Source organism: Ricinus communis, chromosome 9 (genome assembly GCF_019578655.1).
Source record: "Ricinus communis isolate WT05 ecotype wild-type chromosome 9, ASM1957865v1, whole genome shotgun sequence".
Classification (NCBI taxonomy): domain Eukaryota; kingdom Viridiplantae; phylum Streptophyta; class Magnoliopsida; order Malpighiales; family Euphorbiaceae; genus Ricinus; species Ricinus communis.
Window position 1 is genome coordinate 4,773,143 of NC_063264.1, and position 19,328 is coordinate 4,792,470.

At 34.2% G+C, this 19,328-nt stretch overlaps 5 protein-coding genes and 1 pseudogene across 5 annotated transcripts; 3 read left to right on the top strand and 3 right to left on the bottom strand.

Annotated features, from left to right (window-relative positions):
* The first annotated feature begins 3,480 nt into the window (after positions 1 to 3,480).
* Positions 3,481 to 6,239, top strand: LOC8265747 (pentatricopeptide repeat-containing protein At4g19890). Its single transcript, XM_002528324.4, has one exon. The coding sequence runs from the start codon at positions 3,577 to 3,579 to the stop codon at positions 5,713 to 5,715; it is 2,139 nt and encodes a 712-aa protein (XP_002528370.1). The 5' UTR covers positions 3,481 to 3,576; the 3' UTR covers positions 5,716 to 6,239.
* Positions 6,240 to 6,922: 683 nt separating this feature from the next.
* LOC8265746 (protein PROTON GRADIENT REGULATION 5, chloroplastic) lies at positions 6,923 to 7,968 on the top strand. Its single transcript, XM_002528323.4, has 2 exons — positions 6,923 to 7,321; positions 7,712 to 7,968. Exons 1-2 carry the CDS (start codon positions 7,061 to 7,063, stop codon positions 7,814 to 7,816), a joined length of 366 nt encoding a protein of 121 aa, XP_002528369.1. The 5' UTR covers positions 6,923 to 7,060; the 3' UTR covers positions 7,817 to 7,968.
* Positions 7,969 to 8,358: 390 nt separating this feature from the next.
* LOC8265745 (eukaryotic translation initiation factor) lies at positions 8,359 to 10,762 on the bottom strand. The gene is made up of 5 exons (XM_002528322.4): positions 10,480 to 10,762; positions 10,116 to 10,284; positions 9,904 to 10,029; positions 8,815 to 8,880; positions 8,359 to 8,735 (listed from the first exon to the last, which is right to left on the bottom strand). Exons 1-5 carry the CDS (start codon positions 10,674 to 10,676, stop codon positions 8,688 to 8,690), a joined length of 606 nt encoding a protein of 201 aa, XP_002528368.1. The 5' UTR covers positions 10,677 to 10,762; the 3' UTR covers positions 8,359 to 8,687.
* Positions 10,763 to 12,448: 1,686 nt separating this feature from the next.
* On the top strand, positions 12,449 to 14,605 carry LOC8265744 (peroxygenase). Its single transcript, XM_002528321.4, has 6 exons — positions 12,449 to 12,662; positions 13,104 to 13,253; positions 13,350 to 13,435; positions 13,820 to 13,914; positions 14,016 to 14,141; positions 14,229 to 14,605. Exons 1-6 carry the CDS (start codon positions 12,557 to 12,559, stop codon positions 14,365 to 14,367), a joined length of 702 nt encoding a protein of 233 aa, XP_002528367.1. The 5' UTR covers positions 12,449 to 12,556; the 3' UTR covers positions 14,368 to 14,605.
* A 149-nt stretch (positions 14,606 to 14,754) lies between these two features.
* LOC8265742 lies at positions 14,755 to 16,767 on the bottom strand (annotated as a pseudogene).
* Positions 16,624 to 18,964, bottom strand: LOC8265741 (60S ribosomal protein L23). The gene is made up of 4 exons (XM_002528318.4): positions 18,805 to 18,964; positions 18,433 to 18,717; positions 17,070 to 17,111; positions 16,624 to 16,896 (listed from the first exon to the last, which is right to left on the bottom strand). The coding sequence occupies exons 1-4, from the start codon at positions 18,815 to 18,817 to the stop codon at positions 16,814 to 16,816; spliced, it is 423 nt and encodes a 140-aa protein (XP_002528364.1). The 5' UTR covers positions 18,818 to 18,964; the 3' UTR covers positions 16,624 to 16,813.
* Positions 18,965 to 19,328: the final 364 nt, after the last annotated feature.

A 19,328-nucleotide genomic window follows, 5' to 3' on the forward strand; every position in this document is an offset into this window, starting at 1 on the left:
GAAGCCTCGGGCCAAGCTATCAATTTTCAGAAGTCGGGGATCTTTTTTAGTTCTCATGTTTCGGATGGTAATGTGTCTGATCTTGGGTCTAATCTAAGAGTGACATCGCCTTTAAACACTGGAAGATATCTAGGCCTCTCGTCTCTTATTAGCAGAGGTAAGAGAGATGTGGCATAAAATCTAAGGCTGGAAAGGTAGACTTTTATCTAGAGGTTGGGAAGGAGATTCTCCTGAAATTTATGGCACAAGCAGTCCCAAATTACACAATGTGCTCATTTATGTTCTCGCTTTCTCTTTGCCGGAAGCTTGAGCATATGATGAACTCTTTTTGGTAGGGTTCGAATGAAAGAGATGGGCATGGTATTCATTGGTTAAATTGGAATAGATTGTATATGCGTAAGAATGAAGAGGGCATGGGATTTAGAGACCTCCACTCCTTTAACTTAGCTCTATTGGCTAAGCATGGTTGGAACCTTATTACCAACCCAGATGCTCTTGTTTCTCGATTCCTCAAATCTAAATATTTTCCACAAAAGGATTTTCTTTCAGCCCAGAAGGGTGACAATTCAAGTTATGTTTGGAATAGCATTTGACAAGCTAAGTTGGGGTGTAAGTGGAAAGTAGGGGTATCAAGATGTGGAAGGACATATGGATTTTAGATTTTTCCAAGCCTTAAGATTGAATTTCCAATAATTGATGGACTATAGGATATAGTTGCTTGAGACCTATGAATCCCGAGGCATAGGGAATGGGATGTTGAGCTGCTTCACGAGCTTTTTATTCAGGGTGATTTTGGAAGGATCCCTAGTACTCCCCTAAGTAGTAGATTTGAGAGTGACATGTTGATCTGGCACTTCACACCGAATGGGATTTATGGGGTTAAGTCAGGTTATAGAGTGGCAAGGTCCATGCATAATGATTCTCGAGTGCACGTAGTTGATGGGAATTAGCCGAGGTTCTGAGGATTAAAAATCCCAAAATGAGTAAGGAATTTTATATGGCATGCTTGTCGAGAAATTCTGCCTTATAAGGACAAGCTCTGTTAATGTGGCCTTAATGCTGACACAACTTGCCCTTTATCTAATGCAGCCTATGAGTCTCTCTAGCACTTGTTATTTTTGTGCCCTTATGCCAAGACCTGCTGGAATGTTATAAGGATTGTTATTTCCAATGGGAATTCTTCGTCTTTTCACGATTGGTTCTCGTTTCTTTTTAGCAGGTAATAACCTTCAACTTATTCATCGTTTGTGCATGGTTGCTTGGGGCATTTGGAATAATCGGAACTCGAAGATTTGGTGGAATACAAGGCAACCTCCAACTATAATGATCAACAAGTGCATGGATTTTCTTCAGTCATGGACTCAAGCTCAACAGAAGAAACACTACTTGATATCAAAGGCTCATGTTCCTGGCATAGTTTCAAAGTGGATTTCTCCATCACAGGGGTCATTCAAGTGTAATGTAGATGCTGCCTCATTCTCGAGCTCCAATATTACAAGATTAGGTATAGTAATTCGAGATGACCAGGGTAGTTTCCTCTACGGGAAAACAACTCTGTTAGATGGGACCTTTTCATCAAAGAAGCTGATATCACGGCATTATAAGAGGCTTTGTCTTGGGTTCTCTCACTTCATATCCCAAATGTTGAAATAGATGCTCTCTCTATGTTCATGGTTGTCTCTCATCCTGTCTTTAGATTTTTCTGAGTTTGGATCTTTAGTTTCAAATTGTCTTTTCTTATTAAACCAAGGTATTGGTTTTGCTTTATCTTGTGTTCGCAGGCAAGCAAACAGTGTTGTTCATAGTATTGCTAGAGCTACACTTTCCTAGCCCAAATATTTGGCACCAGGCTCCTATGTTTGTGGAGTCATTTCTTCATTTGAATGTTTCTCCTTCTGTTTAATGCAAGTCTTGATTTGATTTTTTAAAAAAAAAGTGCCTATTAGTTAATCTTCACATGGTTTAACTAATGTGGATTTTTGTAATTAATTTTTCCCTGTACCACATTCCGGCTAAAAATCAAAAGAATTTAAACTTTATAAAATTTTATACTTCTCTCATCTAATTTTCTTTTTATTGATAAAATCTTTATTTATATTTAATACAGACATATATTCTAATAGAAGAGTAATGGTATTTTTAATATTATTTTATTCATCTAATCTTAAACTTTAAAAATAGTACATTTAATTAAAAATTTTAAAGATTTTAATATTTTTTTAAAGTGATTATTTTTAAAAAGTTCATGAGTTTTTAGTGAATTTTATAGAATTAATGATTTTATGAATGGCTTTCATAAAATTTACTTAGAAATATTTTTATAGACATTGATAGATTTTTATTAATTTTTACAGACTATTATATATTTATTATTTAATTATTTTACTTTTATTTTTTTTTCTTTTCTCTGCGTTTACTTTAAATATTATTTCATATAATGTTATATGCAATTTCATATATAAATAATAGATTTCATTTCATTGTTGTGTTAAACTGATATCATTTTTAAATTTTCTATCTTAGAATATGAATACTAATTTTTTTGTCAAGATAATAATTTTTTTAAAAGAAAATTTATATCACAATTTATCTCTAATTAAACCATTAAATTTATGTCGTGCTCATTATATTTTATTTATTACTTATCTGATAAATATTTAAAGCAACAACAATTACGTTTACCCATTATTTGATAAATACCTAAAACAACAATAAATTACGCTTACTAATAGAACTATTATCCAAATAATCCTCCTAATTAAACTTAGAAGTTCTTATATGGTGGGGTTGTTTGCTCAAATGCTTCATTCAAAATTTATGTTTTTACGAGGACCCTTTTCAATTAAATTTTTCTTTAGCAAAAAAAATATTTTTAGTAAATAATATTTTGTTTCTGAGTTTTATTCAATTTTTTATATTTTTTTAAATGAATAATATAATGAAGAAAAATGAAGACAACAGTATAACAGAATTTGAGAAAAAGAAGAAAGTTTAATTTTCAAAAAAAAAAAAGCCTATTCAAATTAAAAAAAAATGAAAGAGATTTTTTAACAATTTTTATTTATAAAAATATATAAAAATTATTAAAAATATATAATTAGCATAAGAATATATTTTTAGTAAATAAATTGTTAACTTTTGAATTTCATTCAATTTCTTATATATTTTAAGATAAAAAATATATTAGAAAAAATAAAGATAATAAGATAAAAGGATTTCAAAAAAATAATTTTTTTTAAAAAGAAAGTCTATTTAAATTTAAAAAAATAGAAAAAATTTAATAATCTTTAATCATTAACTATATATAAAAATTCATTAAAAATATATAAAAACTTATGTTTATAAAAATTAATTACCTTTTAAATACTAATTTATTTTTATAAATTTTATAAGAATATATTTATTTATAAATTTTTTAATATTTTTATTAAATATTACCGTAACTTTTAAATTTTATAGAACTTTTAAATTTCGTGAAAATCGTTAGAAGACGTTATCATCCTCGAGACATGTTTAAGGCTAAGAACTCCATCGCCAATAACAATCAGTTCTTTTAGCCATCTTCGTAGCTAGTCGATGATTTCTCTTCTAATACTCAAATCCAATGGTTTTCCCTCTAAACTCTCTTCTCCACCAACCCTTTACTCTCCTTTATTATCTCTCTCTTCTAAATTCATCTCTTTTAACACCCATGGTTACACTACCTTTATACCCACTTCACCTTTACCTGCATCTCCGCCACAGTCACTGGCGCCGCCGCCGCCGGAATCTTCCGTCAGGTCAATCTGTTTACTGGTGTGTGAATCCTATCAACAAACCTCATTCTCAAAACCATCATCTCCAAGTCTCAATCTTGAGATAAACCCCAATTCTTTGACCCATGAACAAGTCATTACTGTTGTTGCTTCTCTAGCACAAGAAGCTGGTTCAGTAGTATCATTGAGTTTCTTCAATTGGGTTATTGGGTTTTCAAAATTTAGGCATTTTATGAGACTATACATAGTTTGCGCTACTACTTTTCTTAATAATGATAATTTGGATAGAGCTACTGAAGTAATGCAATGTATGGTGAGGAGTTTTTCTGAGATTGGGAAGTTGAAAGAAGCTGTTAATATGGTTATTGAGATGCAAAATCATGGTTTAGTGTTAAAAGCTCGGATCTTGAACTTCGTTATTGATGTTGCTCTTGCTTTAGGTTTTGTTGATTATGCGGAAAAAGTGTTTGATGAAATGCTTGACAGAGCTGTGGTTCCTGATTCTACTAGTTATAAGTTGATGGTTGTTGGTTACTGTAGAATGGGTAGGATTTCTGATGTTGATAGGTGGTTAAAGGATATGATCGAGAGAGGTTATGCGGTTGATAATGCTACTTGTACTCTGATGATTAGCACATTTTCTGAGAAAGGTTTCGTAAACAGGGCTTTTTGGTACTTTAAGAAGTGGGTTCAGATGGGTTTGAATCCAAATTTGATAAATTTTTCATCTTTGATTAATGGGTTATGTAAGATTGGCAGCATTAAGCAAGCATTTGAGATGTTAGAGGAAATGGTTAGGAAAGGTTGGAAACCTAATGTGTATACTCATACAGCATTGATTGATGGCTTATGTAAGAAGGGATGGACTGAAAAGGCATTTAGACTATTTCTTAAGCTTGTGAGGAGTGATAATTATAAACCAAATGTATATACTTATACATGCATGATTAATGGGTACTGCAAGGAAGAAAAGTTGAATCGAGCAGAGATGCTATTGATCAGGATGAAAGAACAGGGATTGGTTCCTAACACCAACACGTATACTTGTCTCATAGATGGGCACTGTAAAGCAGGAAACTTTGGAAGAGCATATGAGTTAATGGACTTAATGGGTAAAGAAGGATTTACGCCTAATATCTTTACATATAATGCAATTATTGATGGCCTCTGTAAGAAGGGAAGATTTCCTGAGGCTTATAAACTGCTCAGGAGGGGACTAAAATCTGGATTACATGCTGATAAAGTAACCTATACCATTCTCATATCTGAATTCTGTAGACAGACTGATAATAAGCAGGCCCTTGCAATTTTCAGTAGGATGTTCAAAGTTGGCCTACAACCGGATATGCACACATACAATGTGCTGATCGCAACCTTCTGTAGGCAAAAAAAAGTGGAAGAAAGTGAGAAACTCTTTGAGGAAGCTGTCGGGCTTGGTTTGCTTCCAACTAAGGAAACATACACATCCATGATATGCGGGTACTGTAGAGATGGACATATCAGTTCAGCTATTAAGTTTTTTCATAAGATGAGAGACTATGGCTGCAAACCTGATAGCATTACTTATGGAGCTTTGATAAGCGGATTATGCAATGAATCCAAGCTGGATGAGGCTTGTCAGTTGTATGAAACCATGATTGACAACGGGCTATCCCCATGTGAAGTTACTAGGGTTACATTGGCGTATGAGTACTGTAAACAAGGTGATTCTGCTACTGCAATGATTATCTTGGAGAGGCTAGAGAAAAAACTCTGGATTCGGACAGTTAATACGTTGATCAGGAAGCTTTGTAGTGAGAAGAAAGTTGGTGTCGCAGCATTATTCTTTCATAAGCTATTGGACAAGGACCTTAATGTAGATCGGATAACTTTAGCTGCATTTACAACTGCATGTTATGAGAGCAACAAATTTGCTCTTGTTTCTGATTTGTCTGAGAGGATATCTAAAGGAATTGGTTAGCTGCCTATATTTATTGAAAATGGGTAAATTCCATTGCTTCAGAAGCTACGCAACTTAAGTAAGTTGCTCAAGGATTTTAAAGGACATTTATTTTCCTTGCTAGTAGTCAGATTGATTAGGGCTAGCCACAGCTGAAGCATGTGCAGGGTTAATAAGGATTTATGATGTATAGGCATGCTCTTGCAGGCTAAGCCAGTTTCAGCTCTTCATCAGAATTTTTTTTTCTTGTTCATGAACACTGCAGTGAATTTAAGAGCTGCTTCTGCATATTTCCTGCAGATCTGCACTTGTGGGCAGGAATTGCGATTGGTGAATGTTATCTTGGTACATGTGCCCCCATATGATGGAATATTGATGGAAGTTGCTACACTGAAGTTTTTTATTTGTTTTTGGCAAAAGTGAAACCCATTGGAGTAATATAAGCAAATTCCTTTATCCTTGCAACCCTAAATGGCCACTTTTCATAATTTCACTTGTAAAATGGAAGTTCCTTGAATGATAAACCCTACACATATTCTGTACCATTCTCTATGTGATTTTGTATTTCTATTTTTTACAGTATTCACTTAGCAGTTTCTGTATATCAATCACTCATCCTTGTAATACACATGCCTATGACAACATGTGCAAAATTACATATTCAACTAACTTTATACGATGGCACTTTCAACAAAACTCAAGCACCGAAACATCAAAGCTTGAAAGTTCATGTTCTCTTCATTGGCAGTATTCCACTTGTCAAGAATATCAGCTTAGTCTAAAGATACAACAGAAGATTCTACAAGCATGTTCTTCATATGCAGCAACTTGGCAACATCCAAGAATATAGGAACGGCAGATGCAATTTGAGTTTGATCACTAATTCTAAAGACCCTAGTCAACCTCCATTCCAATCGTCCAATTTTATTCATTTTCTTTTTCTTGTTAATTAGGTAATCTTCTAGCCTAAATTGAAGAGCCAAGATTTGTCCAACATTGATCCTACGTTTGAACAAATGGCTAAATGGGTCCCCATCTAGAACAAAGAACCACTATAATTCTAGATCTAGATTTTCTCCAACTTAATTGGGGACCAGAAATTTTCTAACAGGAGCTGTACAAGTAATATACGTGTTTAGAAATCTCCACTAAAATCCAAGCCATCTCAATATGTGGCTACTAGTGTTCCATGAAACTCTCTCTCACACCATCCTCCAATAAAAAACCATAGGCTCTCAAATTTTACACCAACAAAATATCCTCTCCACAGCCAAAAGAACATAAGGGAAAAATAAAGAAAACCCCTCTTAATTTTCCAGTTAGAGCTAAAGAAAACTTGTAGTAACTGTTTCTAAGCTGTTTTTCAATGGCAACTTCAATTTCAGCAACCGGGTTTAAAGGAGGTTTTGGTACTTCTTCATTTAAGGTTGGTGAAGATTATGGCATGTTGGTTAAGTCAGTGCCGAACCATGTTAGGGTTGCAAAGCCAGTAAGATTGCCTCCTATGATGAAGAATGTTAATGAAGGAAAAGGTGTTTTTGCACCTCTTGTTGTTGTCACTCGCCAGATAGTTGGCAAAAAAAGGTTTAACCAGCTTAGAGGCAAAGCAATTGCCTTGCACTCGCAGGTTTATTTCTTTACTTCTATTTCTTAATTAGTAATTTGTCAGCCATGAAATTCAGCATCTCTTCTTTCTTTTTTTCCTAGTCTATGGAGTATTAACTGCTAATTGAGAATATTTTATATAGTTTATTTATTTCCTAAAAGTTCCTAGTGAAAATGTTCTATAACTGGTAATCGTCTATTTTTCTTTTTCCTGGTGTGTGTGATTTCACAAGCTGAAATATCAACTTCAATTTAAACCACTCATTTTTTATATGGTCTGCTGCTGTTGCATTCTAGTGGTTTCCTTTTATTCTGGTGTTTATCTTAGACGATTTCAAGTTCTTTTGTTGTTATTTGTTTGTTTCTGGAACAAGTAGCTTAACTTATTATTTGAACATGTGAAACTGTTCAGGTGATTACTGAATTCTGCAAATCAATAGGAGCAGACTCAAAACAAAGGCAAGGACTGATAAGGTTGGCAAAGAAGAATGGAGAAAGACTTGGGTTCCTTGCTTGAGCAAAAGGGCAAAACAAAACAGCAGTTTGTCATCACCGTGTGAAAGTGAAACGTTTAAACAATTATAGTTTTATTTTCAGGACTTTGCAGATGTAAATGTTCTCTTCATCTGGATACCTTTTGAATCAGAATGTTAACCATATTTATTACTATTTTTTATTGTAGAACCCTGTCATTCTTCATGTTAGCTGTAATACCTCGTCTTCAAGTTATCAAAAATAAACTTAAAGACTTCGTCATATCATGATTTGCATAGGTTAACAAAACCTGATGCCCAAGGTAAGCTTTCAGGTCCTTCACGGCATAGATGGCTTCATTATAGACTTGCAACGATACCACATAAGATAGGTTCAATTTATTTGCAAACAAGCTATGGCTAGGGTTCAAGCAGCCTTATAATCCCCTAGGGTTCTACTTCTAACTGCCAGAAGCCTCCCATCAGGTCAGGTGCTGTAAGAAATCAGTGCATTCAACCAAAAGTGAAATGGGTAATCAAGTAAACAGTACCAAGTACTTCAGTGAGGTGGTAGTTGCTACGACGGTAATAACATATCCACCCATTTGATAAGCAAAACGACCATTATGTTTCCAAAACTAGAGTTGCTGGAGTCATAAATATAATTACTTCAAATGAAAAAAAGGAATTTTCTTCTAAGACCATGTATTACGGACAACAATCTCTGCCCCTCTCCCTTTCTTTCCATCTCCCTCGTACATATTGCCAGATGCTACAGTACTTCAGTAAATGTAGATAATTGTCAAATAACAAAATTGTGAAGCATTCGAATACATTCATCCAGAAGTTCGCCCGTGAAATACTCTTAAAAGTTTTGGTGTTCTCAATAGCCATACTGCAAAAGTAGTGGAGTGCTCATACATTGTATCGGCTTTTCACAGATCTTTCCCTCCTAGAATCATCCTGCAAATACCAAGACAGTTAGAACTTAAAGGAGAAGTAACCTTTCCTAGAATCAGATAGTACGCCAAAATAAAATTACATGGAAGCTGTAAGTGATCTTATCAGTGACATCAATGATCTCCTTCCACTTCTTGCCGACGCCCATCTGCAAAATCAAGTTCCAATCATGATATTCAGCTACATTCATGTAGAGATCCAAAATAAACAGAATGCATACTCCTACAATTAAGAAAGATAAACACCATTCAAAAAATACAAGGCAAAACGTCTAGCTTGTTAGTGAGGAACTACTGAAATTTAGTGAATCGATCTATATTTGCATCATACTTCCAACTTTCAAAAGGAAAAAAAGGTGAATAGGAAGGCCTTTGAAAGGAACAAAAAAAAAGTCAAGATAACAGTATATCACAGCCCGAGGTCAAACTGACAAACAGTAATTCATCTGGACAAAATGAGTTATGATGGCAACGTATCCAGAAACTTAGATAAATTTCACATCTCATGAAGTAAGAAAATTTAGAAAAAGAAAAAGAAAAGAAAAGAGGAGGCTTGGTTACATAATAGTCTCTTACCCAAAAGCATATAAGAGCTAATCCTGAAAATTATAGTAGTATCAGTAACATATTCAGCAACCAAGATCACGGTACTAAACAAACATGTGATAAAGTAAAACAGACAGACCAGGGATGGTATCACTGTCATACTCATACACATAAAGAACTAATCCTAATAATAGCAGCAGAAGGATAACAGGAGAAAGAGAGTAAATAAGCAAAAAGTACAAGAGAGAAAGAAGTAAAGGTTTTGTAAAAGCCAGCAAGACTAATATATTAAACAAATCTAGGAATGACTAGGTATTCAGCATTGTTTGCAAAAACTAGAGTCCACCATCATCATACGTTCTAGACTCCCAACCACATGCATAAGTTAATCAATTATGTACAAAATTGGACAGTTGGGACCAAACTTTGCTAAGGAGAGTGAGAAGACTAGTAATTTTATTTGTATCAATTGCTTATAGACATGATATAAGATATACATTTCAGTCGTAGGATCACTAGTTAATAAAGAATGAAAAAACTGTAGATAATGGCTTATAGACATCATTTAAATAGACAATACATATCAAATGCTTTAATTTCTGGTATAGTTAGAAAGAGATTATAACCTGGGCAGCCTCATTTGTTGCTGTCCTTGTCCATAATGCGAGTTTATCCCCCCTTGGGCGAACACTTGCAACCACACCACATATCTCATCGGAGTCGTCAAATTGTTCCCCAATCAAAGCCATCAACTACCAATTAAAAAGAAGCATTCATAACTAACAAAATTAAGAATAGTAGTTAAATTAAAAATAAAGAAAGAAAGAAAGAAATTTACAGTCTCAAGCCACATAGTATCAAGAAGAGCCTTCCTGCCACAAGTAACAGACCATTTGCCTCCATTAGCGCACTCGGGATCTTCCCATTTAGGCTCAACTCCAGCTTTAAATAAATGAAAATCAGCACTTGCAGGTAGCTTACTCGGCTTGAATATCTGATCATACAAACTGCATCAACAAAACAAAAACAAAATTAAGCCACATGAACAAGCAAGTATCTTTTTTACTTCCCTAATCCAATAAATGCATACATAATTAGATAAACATAAATCATAAACAAAAACCCTAATAAATAAATTAAGAATTAGCAGATCCAGAAGCATCGAAATAGATGGATTATAATGAGAAAGGTATTAAAAGTACCACCAAAATTCTTCAACGGTATCGAAGGTGTACACTTTACGAAGAGAAGTACCCCAGGCGGCGCCTTGTTTGGGCTTTGATTGGTTATCGAACCAAAACGTCCACTTCCTCTCTAGCTTGTGCTGCTGCGCCGGCGCCGGATTCTCAGTTCCGATCTCTGTGGCGGTGGTTCCTTCAATTGCTGTTTCGGTTGCCATTTTATTACTTTCTCTTTGCTCTGTCTGGAGTTTGGGTCTTTTTTAGTAGTGATGAAAAACAAAGGGGTTCTTTTTCAGTTCTCTTGTGTGATCTAATAGAAGATCAGGTTTGGTTGGGCTGGGTTGAGTTAGATAGGGCTTCTTCTAGCCTATTGCAGTTTATTGGCCCAAATTACCATGTTGATGGCTGTTCTTGAATTTTAATTTTCGAAACACCCCTGCACTTTTACCTTTTTCAATTATTGCCCTCTGCATTTTATTTATATTTATTCGGTCCCTTTATTTTTATTTTTATTGACATTAACACTTTTTATAATGGTATATATTTTCCGTCAATTGAGAATGTAAATATTTTTAATTATAATAATAATTAAATTAAATTATAATTAATTATTACATTTATATTACTTGGTTTGTAGTCATATTAATATATAATTTATTATATTTATATTAGTTTATTTGTTATTACAATTAATCACTTATAATTAAAATTTAATCAATATAAATATAATAATTAATAAATAATATATTTCATTATATAATTTATTTTATCTAATAATAACATACTAAAGAAAGTCTAGTTAACAATTTTTTTAAGATTATGCCTAGACTCTAGTCATGTATAATGAAATCATCCCATCCTTTAATATTATCAATTTGGACTATTTTGCAAGTATCCTTATTGGGTACCTCTCTGCTAAAATTTGAAATGCCACAACATCTTTTTCTATAGATGCAAAGTGATGAAAAAAGGAAAATGTTTCAAGTATTTGTCCAGCTAGTCAATTTCTGTAAAAATGGTATAGATAACATTTTCTTTTTTCTATTCATAACAACAAGAGAAAGACAAATTATTAAGTAATGAATTAAATACTCTTTTTCATTTTACCTTAAATATGCAATGGAAGATAACTTAACAAAATTCTACAAGTACAAAGTACCACTTTTGGGTCACAGAGAAAGTGAATTTGTAATCACAATTGCTGAAAACATCTCATCCCTTAGTCAAATGACAATATCCTGAAAGTTAAAACTTGCAAATGCAAGAAAAACATAAAACCCATAAATTATGTGTTTTACTTTACAAAGACAAGATGCAAATTTCACATAATTCTATTATTGTGTCTTTCCTCTTTCAGATATTAGCATTTTCAGAGGGTTTTGATCAATACGACCACCCATCGTAAACAAAGCTCCAACTTATAATACTTTTACGTTGCATTCAATACATATATAACAAAGAAATAGCATATATTTCTTAGTTTATCTCAAACTTAAAACCATGAGTTACCATCAAATTAATCTTATAATTGTACAGTTTTCTAGTTATTATCAGCTTTTTACTAATATCCAATTCATTAAAAGAAGGTTCTCATATTTCTACAAGATAACTTAGTGAAATTGTTTTGATAATAAACATAATAAATAAAAATATTTTAGAATGTTGTAATTTTATAATGGAGTAATCTTTAAATATTTATTTAATAAAAATTCATAAGAATCTTAAATTATGTATAAGAAATTTTAACGTATAGATCTCATATGAGATTTTATAAACTAATATTTTTTATGTAAATTGCTCAAGAATAGTTTTTTTTATATATATATAAATTTCAGGATACCGCGAAATTCACCTGAAATCCTGCGAACTGATGCTTTACTAGAAATTGCCACATTTTCATGGTAAAAGCAAACAGGGAGATGCCACAAGCAACTATCAATCTCTGCATGGCTGCCACGAGTCCCTTACTGAACCCTTTATAGTGGCAACGTTACATGGTGATCAAAAGCTATGAACATTAAGAGAGACAAAAGTGGTATAAACTAGAAGAATAGCCATTAGAGAAACTATACAAAAACAAAGCAAGAAAAGGAAGGCTATGGGCAGTGAGATAGATGATTCATTGGCTCAAGCTGCTCCTTATGCTCCTGTTACTTTTGAGAGACCTGTTCGTGATGACCTGGAAACTACCCTTCCTAAGCCTTGTAAGTCGTTTTGATTCTTGATTTTTAATTGTTCTTATTTCTTAGGGTTTATATGTTCATTGGAAAGAAGATGGAAAAAAGAAAACAATACCCTTTTCTTAATCTTGGCATCGATATTGAACAGTCTAAGCAGTACCCTTTTCTTAATCTTGGCATCGTTATTGAACAGTCTAAACAGTACCCTTTTCTTAATCTTGGCATCGTTATTGAACAGTCTTTCTGTAAAATTAACTTGAATTTTCATGTGAAGTTTAGGGTTCATAAGATTTGTCAAGCTAGTAGCTCTAAATTAAGTTATCCAAAGTTGCATCATTTTACAGAATATTTGGTCATTTGACCTTTTTGGGCCATTTGCGGTTAGTTTTTGGATAGGTTTTTTATTTTTCTTTTTCTTTTCTCCCCCCTTTTCATGCGTTGAACCTGTTTTGTCTGTAAACACAGATATGGCAAGAGCATTGGTAGCTCCTGATACAGAACATCCTACAGGAACACCAGGACATAAGAATCACGGGCTGAGTGTGTTGCAGCAGCATGTGGCCTTCTTTGATCAAGATGACAATGGAATAGTTTACCCTTGGGAGACATATATTGGTATTGAGACATGAATTGGTTCCCTCTCTTTCATATCTGGAAATAGAAATTTCTTTGTGCAGCTATCTTGTTTTTCTTATCATTTGATATTACCAGGGTTGCGTGCGATTGGTTTTAATATAATTGCCTCTCTTGTTATGGCCATTGTTATCAACGTGTCCTTGAGCTATCCTACTCTCCCTGTAAGTAATAAAAACTCAACTGAAAGATTCTATATCTGCTTTGTAATTTTCCCTTTTGTGCTACTTTTCAAAACTGTTTCAACATGAAAATTCTTCACTATACTTTCATGTTGTTTGGATATCAAGATTTGAACTATCAGTTTCGATTGGTAACAAATACTTTGTTTGGAAACCACATTGGACTTGGATTTAAAATAACAACTAAGCATATGTTTTTTTGAGGTCCTAAGTATTCAAAATAACATATTTTCAAATTCCAACTTCGAATCCCAAATGCACAAGGTCAGGTTACATTTGTTCGGTTCTAGAATAAGAGATTCATTTGCATTTCCATTTTCTGCAGCCAGAAGAGAGTATTGCTGATCATCTATTGTATTTATGCAGGGTTGGTTTCCTTCGCCCCTTTTCCCCATTTACATTGGCAATATACATAAAGCCAAGCATGGCAGCGACTCGGGAACATATGACACTGAAGGACGGTACTGAATTGAATCATATTACACTGTCAGTTTTTTACTGTCATGCCTCTCTCTCTCTATGCTCACCAGACATCTACCTATACATATATGTTTATATGCAGACATATGCCTGTGAATCTTGAAAATATCTTCAGCAAGTATTCTAATACGGTGCCTGACAAATTGACATTCGGGGAGCTCTGGGACATGACAGAGGGACAGAGACTTGCCTTCGACATCTTTGGATGGTTTGTTTGTTCCGAAACTAAAATCTAATTACCATATTGTATCTTGATTTCAAACCTCCTTATGTTAAAGCAAGTGTTGGACTACAGGATTGCAGCCAAGTTAGAGTGGGGACTCCTCTATATTCTTGCAAGAGATGAAGAAGGTTTTCTGTCTAAAGAAGCTGTTCGGCGCTGTTTTGATGGAAGTTTGTTCGAGTATTGTGCTAAAATGAACATGGGAAGATGACTTAATAAAGGCAATACCAGATAGAAGCTTGAGTAATGATAGTAAGCCTAAGATGAGTTAATAAAGGCAATACCATATAAAAACTAATGATTGTAACTAAGCTAATAAAGTGAGAGATGGCTCTTTCCTCTCTGTGCATATTTTCCAGATTAAGGAAATGGTCACATAGGTGTATTTGTGTGTATTTTCTTGGTTGTTCAGCTTGCGTATCAATATTCCAAGTTTATGGTTCGTTTCCCCTTCCCGTGTTCTTGATGCTTGTATTTTTTATTATTACGGGTTTATACAACTTCCCAAGTTAAAAGAAGTTCGTTAGTAAACAATACATAATATTCAACAGAAGTCTGCTGGCCTTTTTAGCACAGTTTGAACCAATTATAGATGATTTTTCAAGAAACATAGTACAATGGTTTTGGGAGCTTGAATGTTCGTTTTGCACTCGGAAGCCCTTTAAGGCTGCTATATTGGTCACCAAGATTGCCCCAAATGCGGTAGCCATCACTGGTAAGTTATTTTCTGACATTGACCTTGAGCTTCTTCACTCCATTCAGTTCATCGTCCGGCCCCCCACAAGAAACTAAAAGCCAGACATTTATTTGAGGTGTGGATGCATATAAGACGGAAACAGCATGTATTTGGGAGAGCTAAGGGAGATACTGACCTTAATATGAGGCTAGTCCAGCCATGATTAGCCAACATCAACAAGATTGTCTACTGTGGCTGATCTAAGATGTTCTCTTCTTGAAGAAACTAAAATGGTTTGGATTCCTCTGGATTTCATGTCATTGAAGAATTTCAGAGAGTGTTCTAGTGCTGGTGCCTTGCCTTGATTCATCCATTCTTCAAGTGATGACTGGTTCATTTTCTCCCCTCTGCTCACAATCAGAATCCTCAAATCAGTCTTAAAATGAAATAATTGCAACGTTATATGAAAGATGTAGCTCAAGATCATGGCAGTCCTGAAGGGCATCTTACAGTTAGCATGAATGTATTGAAACATGAGAAAGAAAAAGGAATACAAAGACGAAAAAAGACCGAACCAAAATGGTGCTGCTTCAAATAAGGCACAGTAGATAGGAGGGTATCATCAATATCAAACAGCCACGCATCTCTACCATCGTTCTTCAAACTGCAGCTAGTACTAAGATAAACTAGGCACTCCTCAATCGTTCTCTCAGAATCCACCTGGTACTGGATTGATGCGACATATTTTCCAATGTAGGATGCACATTCCTGAGGCACAACTTGGAAATCTTGAATGTTGTGGAGCTCAACATTAATCCGCCAACTCTCAGTAATTTTTCAAGCTCATATCCAACCCATTTTTCGTTTTCAGATGTAAAATGTTCCAATCTGCAATTGCTACATTAATGAAAAGACTCGAGAAACACAATAAGAGAACTTGTATTCTCGCCCATTCTCTGTTCTCGGAGGTCTGGAATGTATCGATGGTAATGCGGTGCTTGTAATTAATAGCTGTAAGTGGAATTAGATTAAACTTGGTTACATGGGATTTGGAACAAGAAGTTGCAAGCCACTAAGTTGCTCTCAGGTCCACATGCAAGACAAGGTGGCAACCACCTTAAACCATGATGTTCTTATATATTTATTGATGTTTTTTGGGACATTTGGAAATGAAAACTGGAATGCAAACAAATAATCCAATGTAATGTCCGCATTCCATGCTAGTTTGGATGATTAAACATGATGTAATGAAGATCCCTTCCAATTTTTAGTTACCGAGTTATGAAAATCACAAAGATAACCAACTGCATTTTAGTCAGCAGATCAGAAGAAAATGCTGTCTTTTTGAGTATTGGAATATACCAAGAAAAGACCTACACGTCAAATGTAATCTCGGAAATAATGAAACATGTTGAAGAGTATAAGATGCTTAGGCCATTATTTTCATTCACTTGTAAATAAAAAATGCCATTAATATCCACGTCTCTGTACACGTTAACGAAACCCTAATCAACCACCAAGATTAAGTTATTATGTATGCGTTACAAACTTACAAAGAGACTGGCAGTCTAGCACAGCTCTTGCACCAATTGGCATAATTTAACACCGAATAGGGCAGAGTATACCACAACAGCTCTCCGATAACACCAAATCAGACGAAAGAGTTTATTAATTTATTTATTTATAAATATTATTGCACCTTGCTAATAGGGGAGACACATGGATGCATCAGGCCAAAACATAAAAATTTGGAATTCATAAATAAAGAAATAAAAAACAACACAATCAAAGTTATAAGACCGAAAGTATATTTTACTGCATAACTTCAATGCGGTTGTTAGCCGCATGTAAGATTCACAAACAAAAAATTGCTCAAGTTTCAAAAAAGAACACCCCTACATTAGTCATAACAGAACCAGGTAACAATGGGACCATATCTGCTCCCAGTTAAAGAGGGAAAAGAGAGCAGATGGATAAACTCTTATACTATGGCATTGGCTGCACTTGCAATCCTTGGCCACAGATCAGCGCATTCCTTCCCAATTGGACCAGTAATTGCAGATCCTAAAACAACAGAAATCCATCAATCAAACAATAAGATCAGGAAACAATTGAAAAGCCGAATGTGAACGATACAATGTGAGAATTACAGCACTACAGATTCCATTTTATAGTATTACTTGCAACACTAAAGAGCTCACCAGAAATAGTAATAATTTTTCATGTCAAGACTGTACCTTTCATTTCACCCTTAGGATTCACAATAACACCAGCATTATCTGCATGAGAAACAACTTTTGGTTTAGAAGATTGATCTATAAAATTTATTAGTGACTGGCAACAAAAATGTAAGCTTAACAGTTAATGCACAGACTAGAATGTTTGCAAAAAGGACTGAAAGTTTGTGTAAAACAGCTAAATGTCTGGACAAAAAAAATTTATCATACAGAGTAGCTGTTGGCATTGCAACTGAAACACATGTACAATAACAACAGAGACTGAAAACTGTGAATGTTCCGGCTGCACAAATGCCAAATATAAGTCTATTGAAGTGTGTGAAGATACAACACATGATAGCATGTTATTGATAACAAAAACATGTTAATACTTGGAACTTACTACAATAATAGTTTCTGTGATCAAGAAACAAATACTAGCAACAAGAAGGCAAACGCAGAAACATACATACAAACTTACAACACATGCAATTGTAACCTCAGAATTCAAAATCAAGGAAGCTGTTTGATAAAAGATCTAGTGTTCATATGGAGCAAATATGAGCATTGAAGACTCTGCATATCTGTAACGAGGAACACATGATTTACCAGACGTGTAGCTGAATCAACCACTAGATATTTAGGAGGATCCATGACTTATGTCTGGTGATAGAAGATTATAAATTATTTCCAAACAACATAGTTAAACAAAATTACAACTACTTTAACAAAGAAAATGTTACTTATTAATGCCTGCTTAACCAATAAAAGCATGTGAAGGCAAAAGCACCATAGGTGTACCAACCTTGACAGAGATGATAATGAAATTACCATCTGGGTTTGGGGTAAAGTTGGTAAGTTTGATGTTGCTATGGGAAGTGCCAAGGAACTATAATAGAAAATCCTCAACACCACATCGCCAGCAAATCAACCAAATATCCGTCAAAACATTCTAATAATAGAGCCATCACAAAATACATATATATATATTGAAAGAAAAGATATCCCACTCAGTATAAAATTCAACTGGTGTAGATCACTATTACTAGTCTCAGGAAGAACCTTATCGCAGTTAACACATATACAATAAATGCATACAGCTTGACGAGCAAAATAAGTTGACCTACTGTCATTGTCAAACCTAAAATCATCATAAAAAACTTCATGCAGCATCCCCATTAAACTACAATCAAAGCTAATATCACAATAATACATCCATTACGATTCAAGAATAGGCCGCTATGCACACAACACAAATTAGGCATAATATAAAAAATCACTAAGAACAGAAAATACGGAAAAAACTAACAAAAGCAACCAAGCATCCACCAATAAACAGGAAATCAAAATCAAAAAGTTAAAAAATAGAAGTTCCTAAAATGACCTTCGAAGTACATGTAAACGCCGTCCTTTCTACGCCAAGGTTTGCGCTGCCTAACAATGACAGCAGGCATAACTTTCTTCCTGAGATCAGGTTTCCCTTTCTTAACAGTAGCCATTACCATATCCCCTACGCATGCTGATGGCAATCGGTTCAATCGGCCTTTGATTCCCTTCACAGAGATAATATAGAGGTTTTTTGCACCAGTGTTATCGGCGCAGTTCACTGTCGCCGCCACTGGTAAACCTAGTGACATCCTGAACTTGTTTCCTGCTGATCCTCCACGTCCTGCAAATCAACAAGTAAACCGAACTGTTAATTTCATCTTCTAGAGAAAGTTAGACAAAGCATTGAGACTGAAAGAATAGCAGTAACCTCGCTTCGACATTTTTGACTGCTCAAGAGAAGACAAAGGAAATGAAATTAGGGTTTTGAGAGATTTATATAGAAGGCTTTTGTAAAGTAGGGTTTTCTTTCTTTTTCTTGCTTGTAATTCCGATTCTGTCCCTGGTCTTTGTTTATAACACTGTTGCTATTAAGATTAGGTACCGGGCCTGTACTTTTGATTGGGCTTTTATGCAGTCCTAAAAACTTAAGATGTTTAAGCGCAATTTGTGACTTTTTCCTTATAGTCAGATTTCCCATGTCACAGTTTTATTTTTATTATTAAATTAAATAAATTTTTAAGTACCTTGAGATTATTATAATTAATAATAATAATTTATAATATGTGAATAGATTTTATTCTCTTCTGTTGTAAATAAAGAAAATCATAGCTTGATGTTGAAGTTTTAGATTAATAAGTTATACTGACAAGACTATTTGAATGAAATATGTGGGATAAAATATGAAAATTTCAATTGATCCCATTCAAAACGAAATATAATATTTAGTAAACA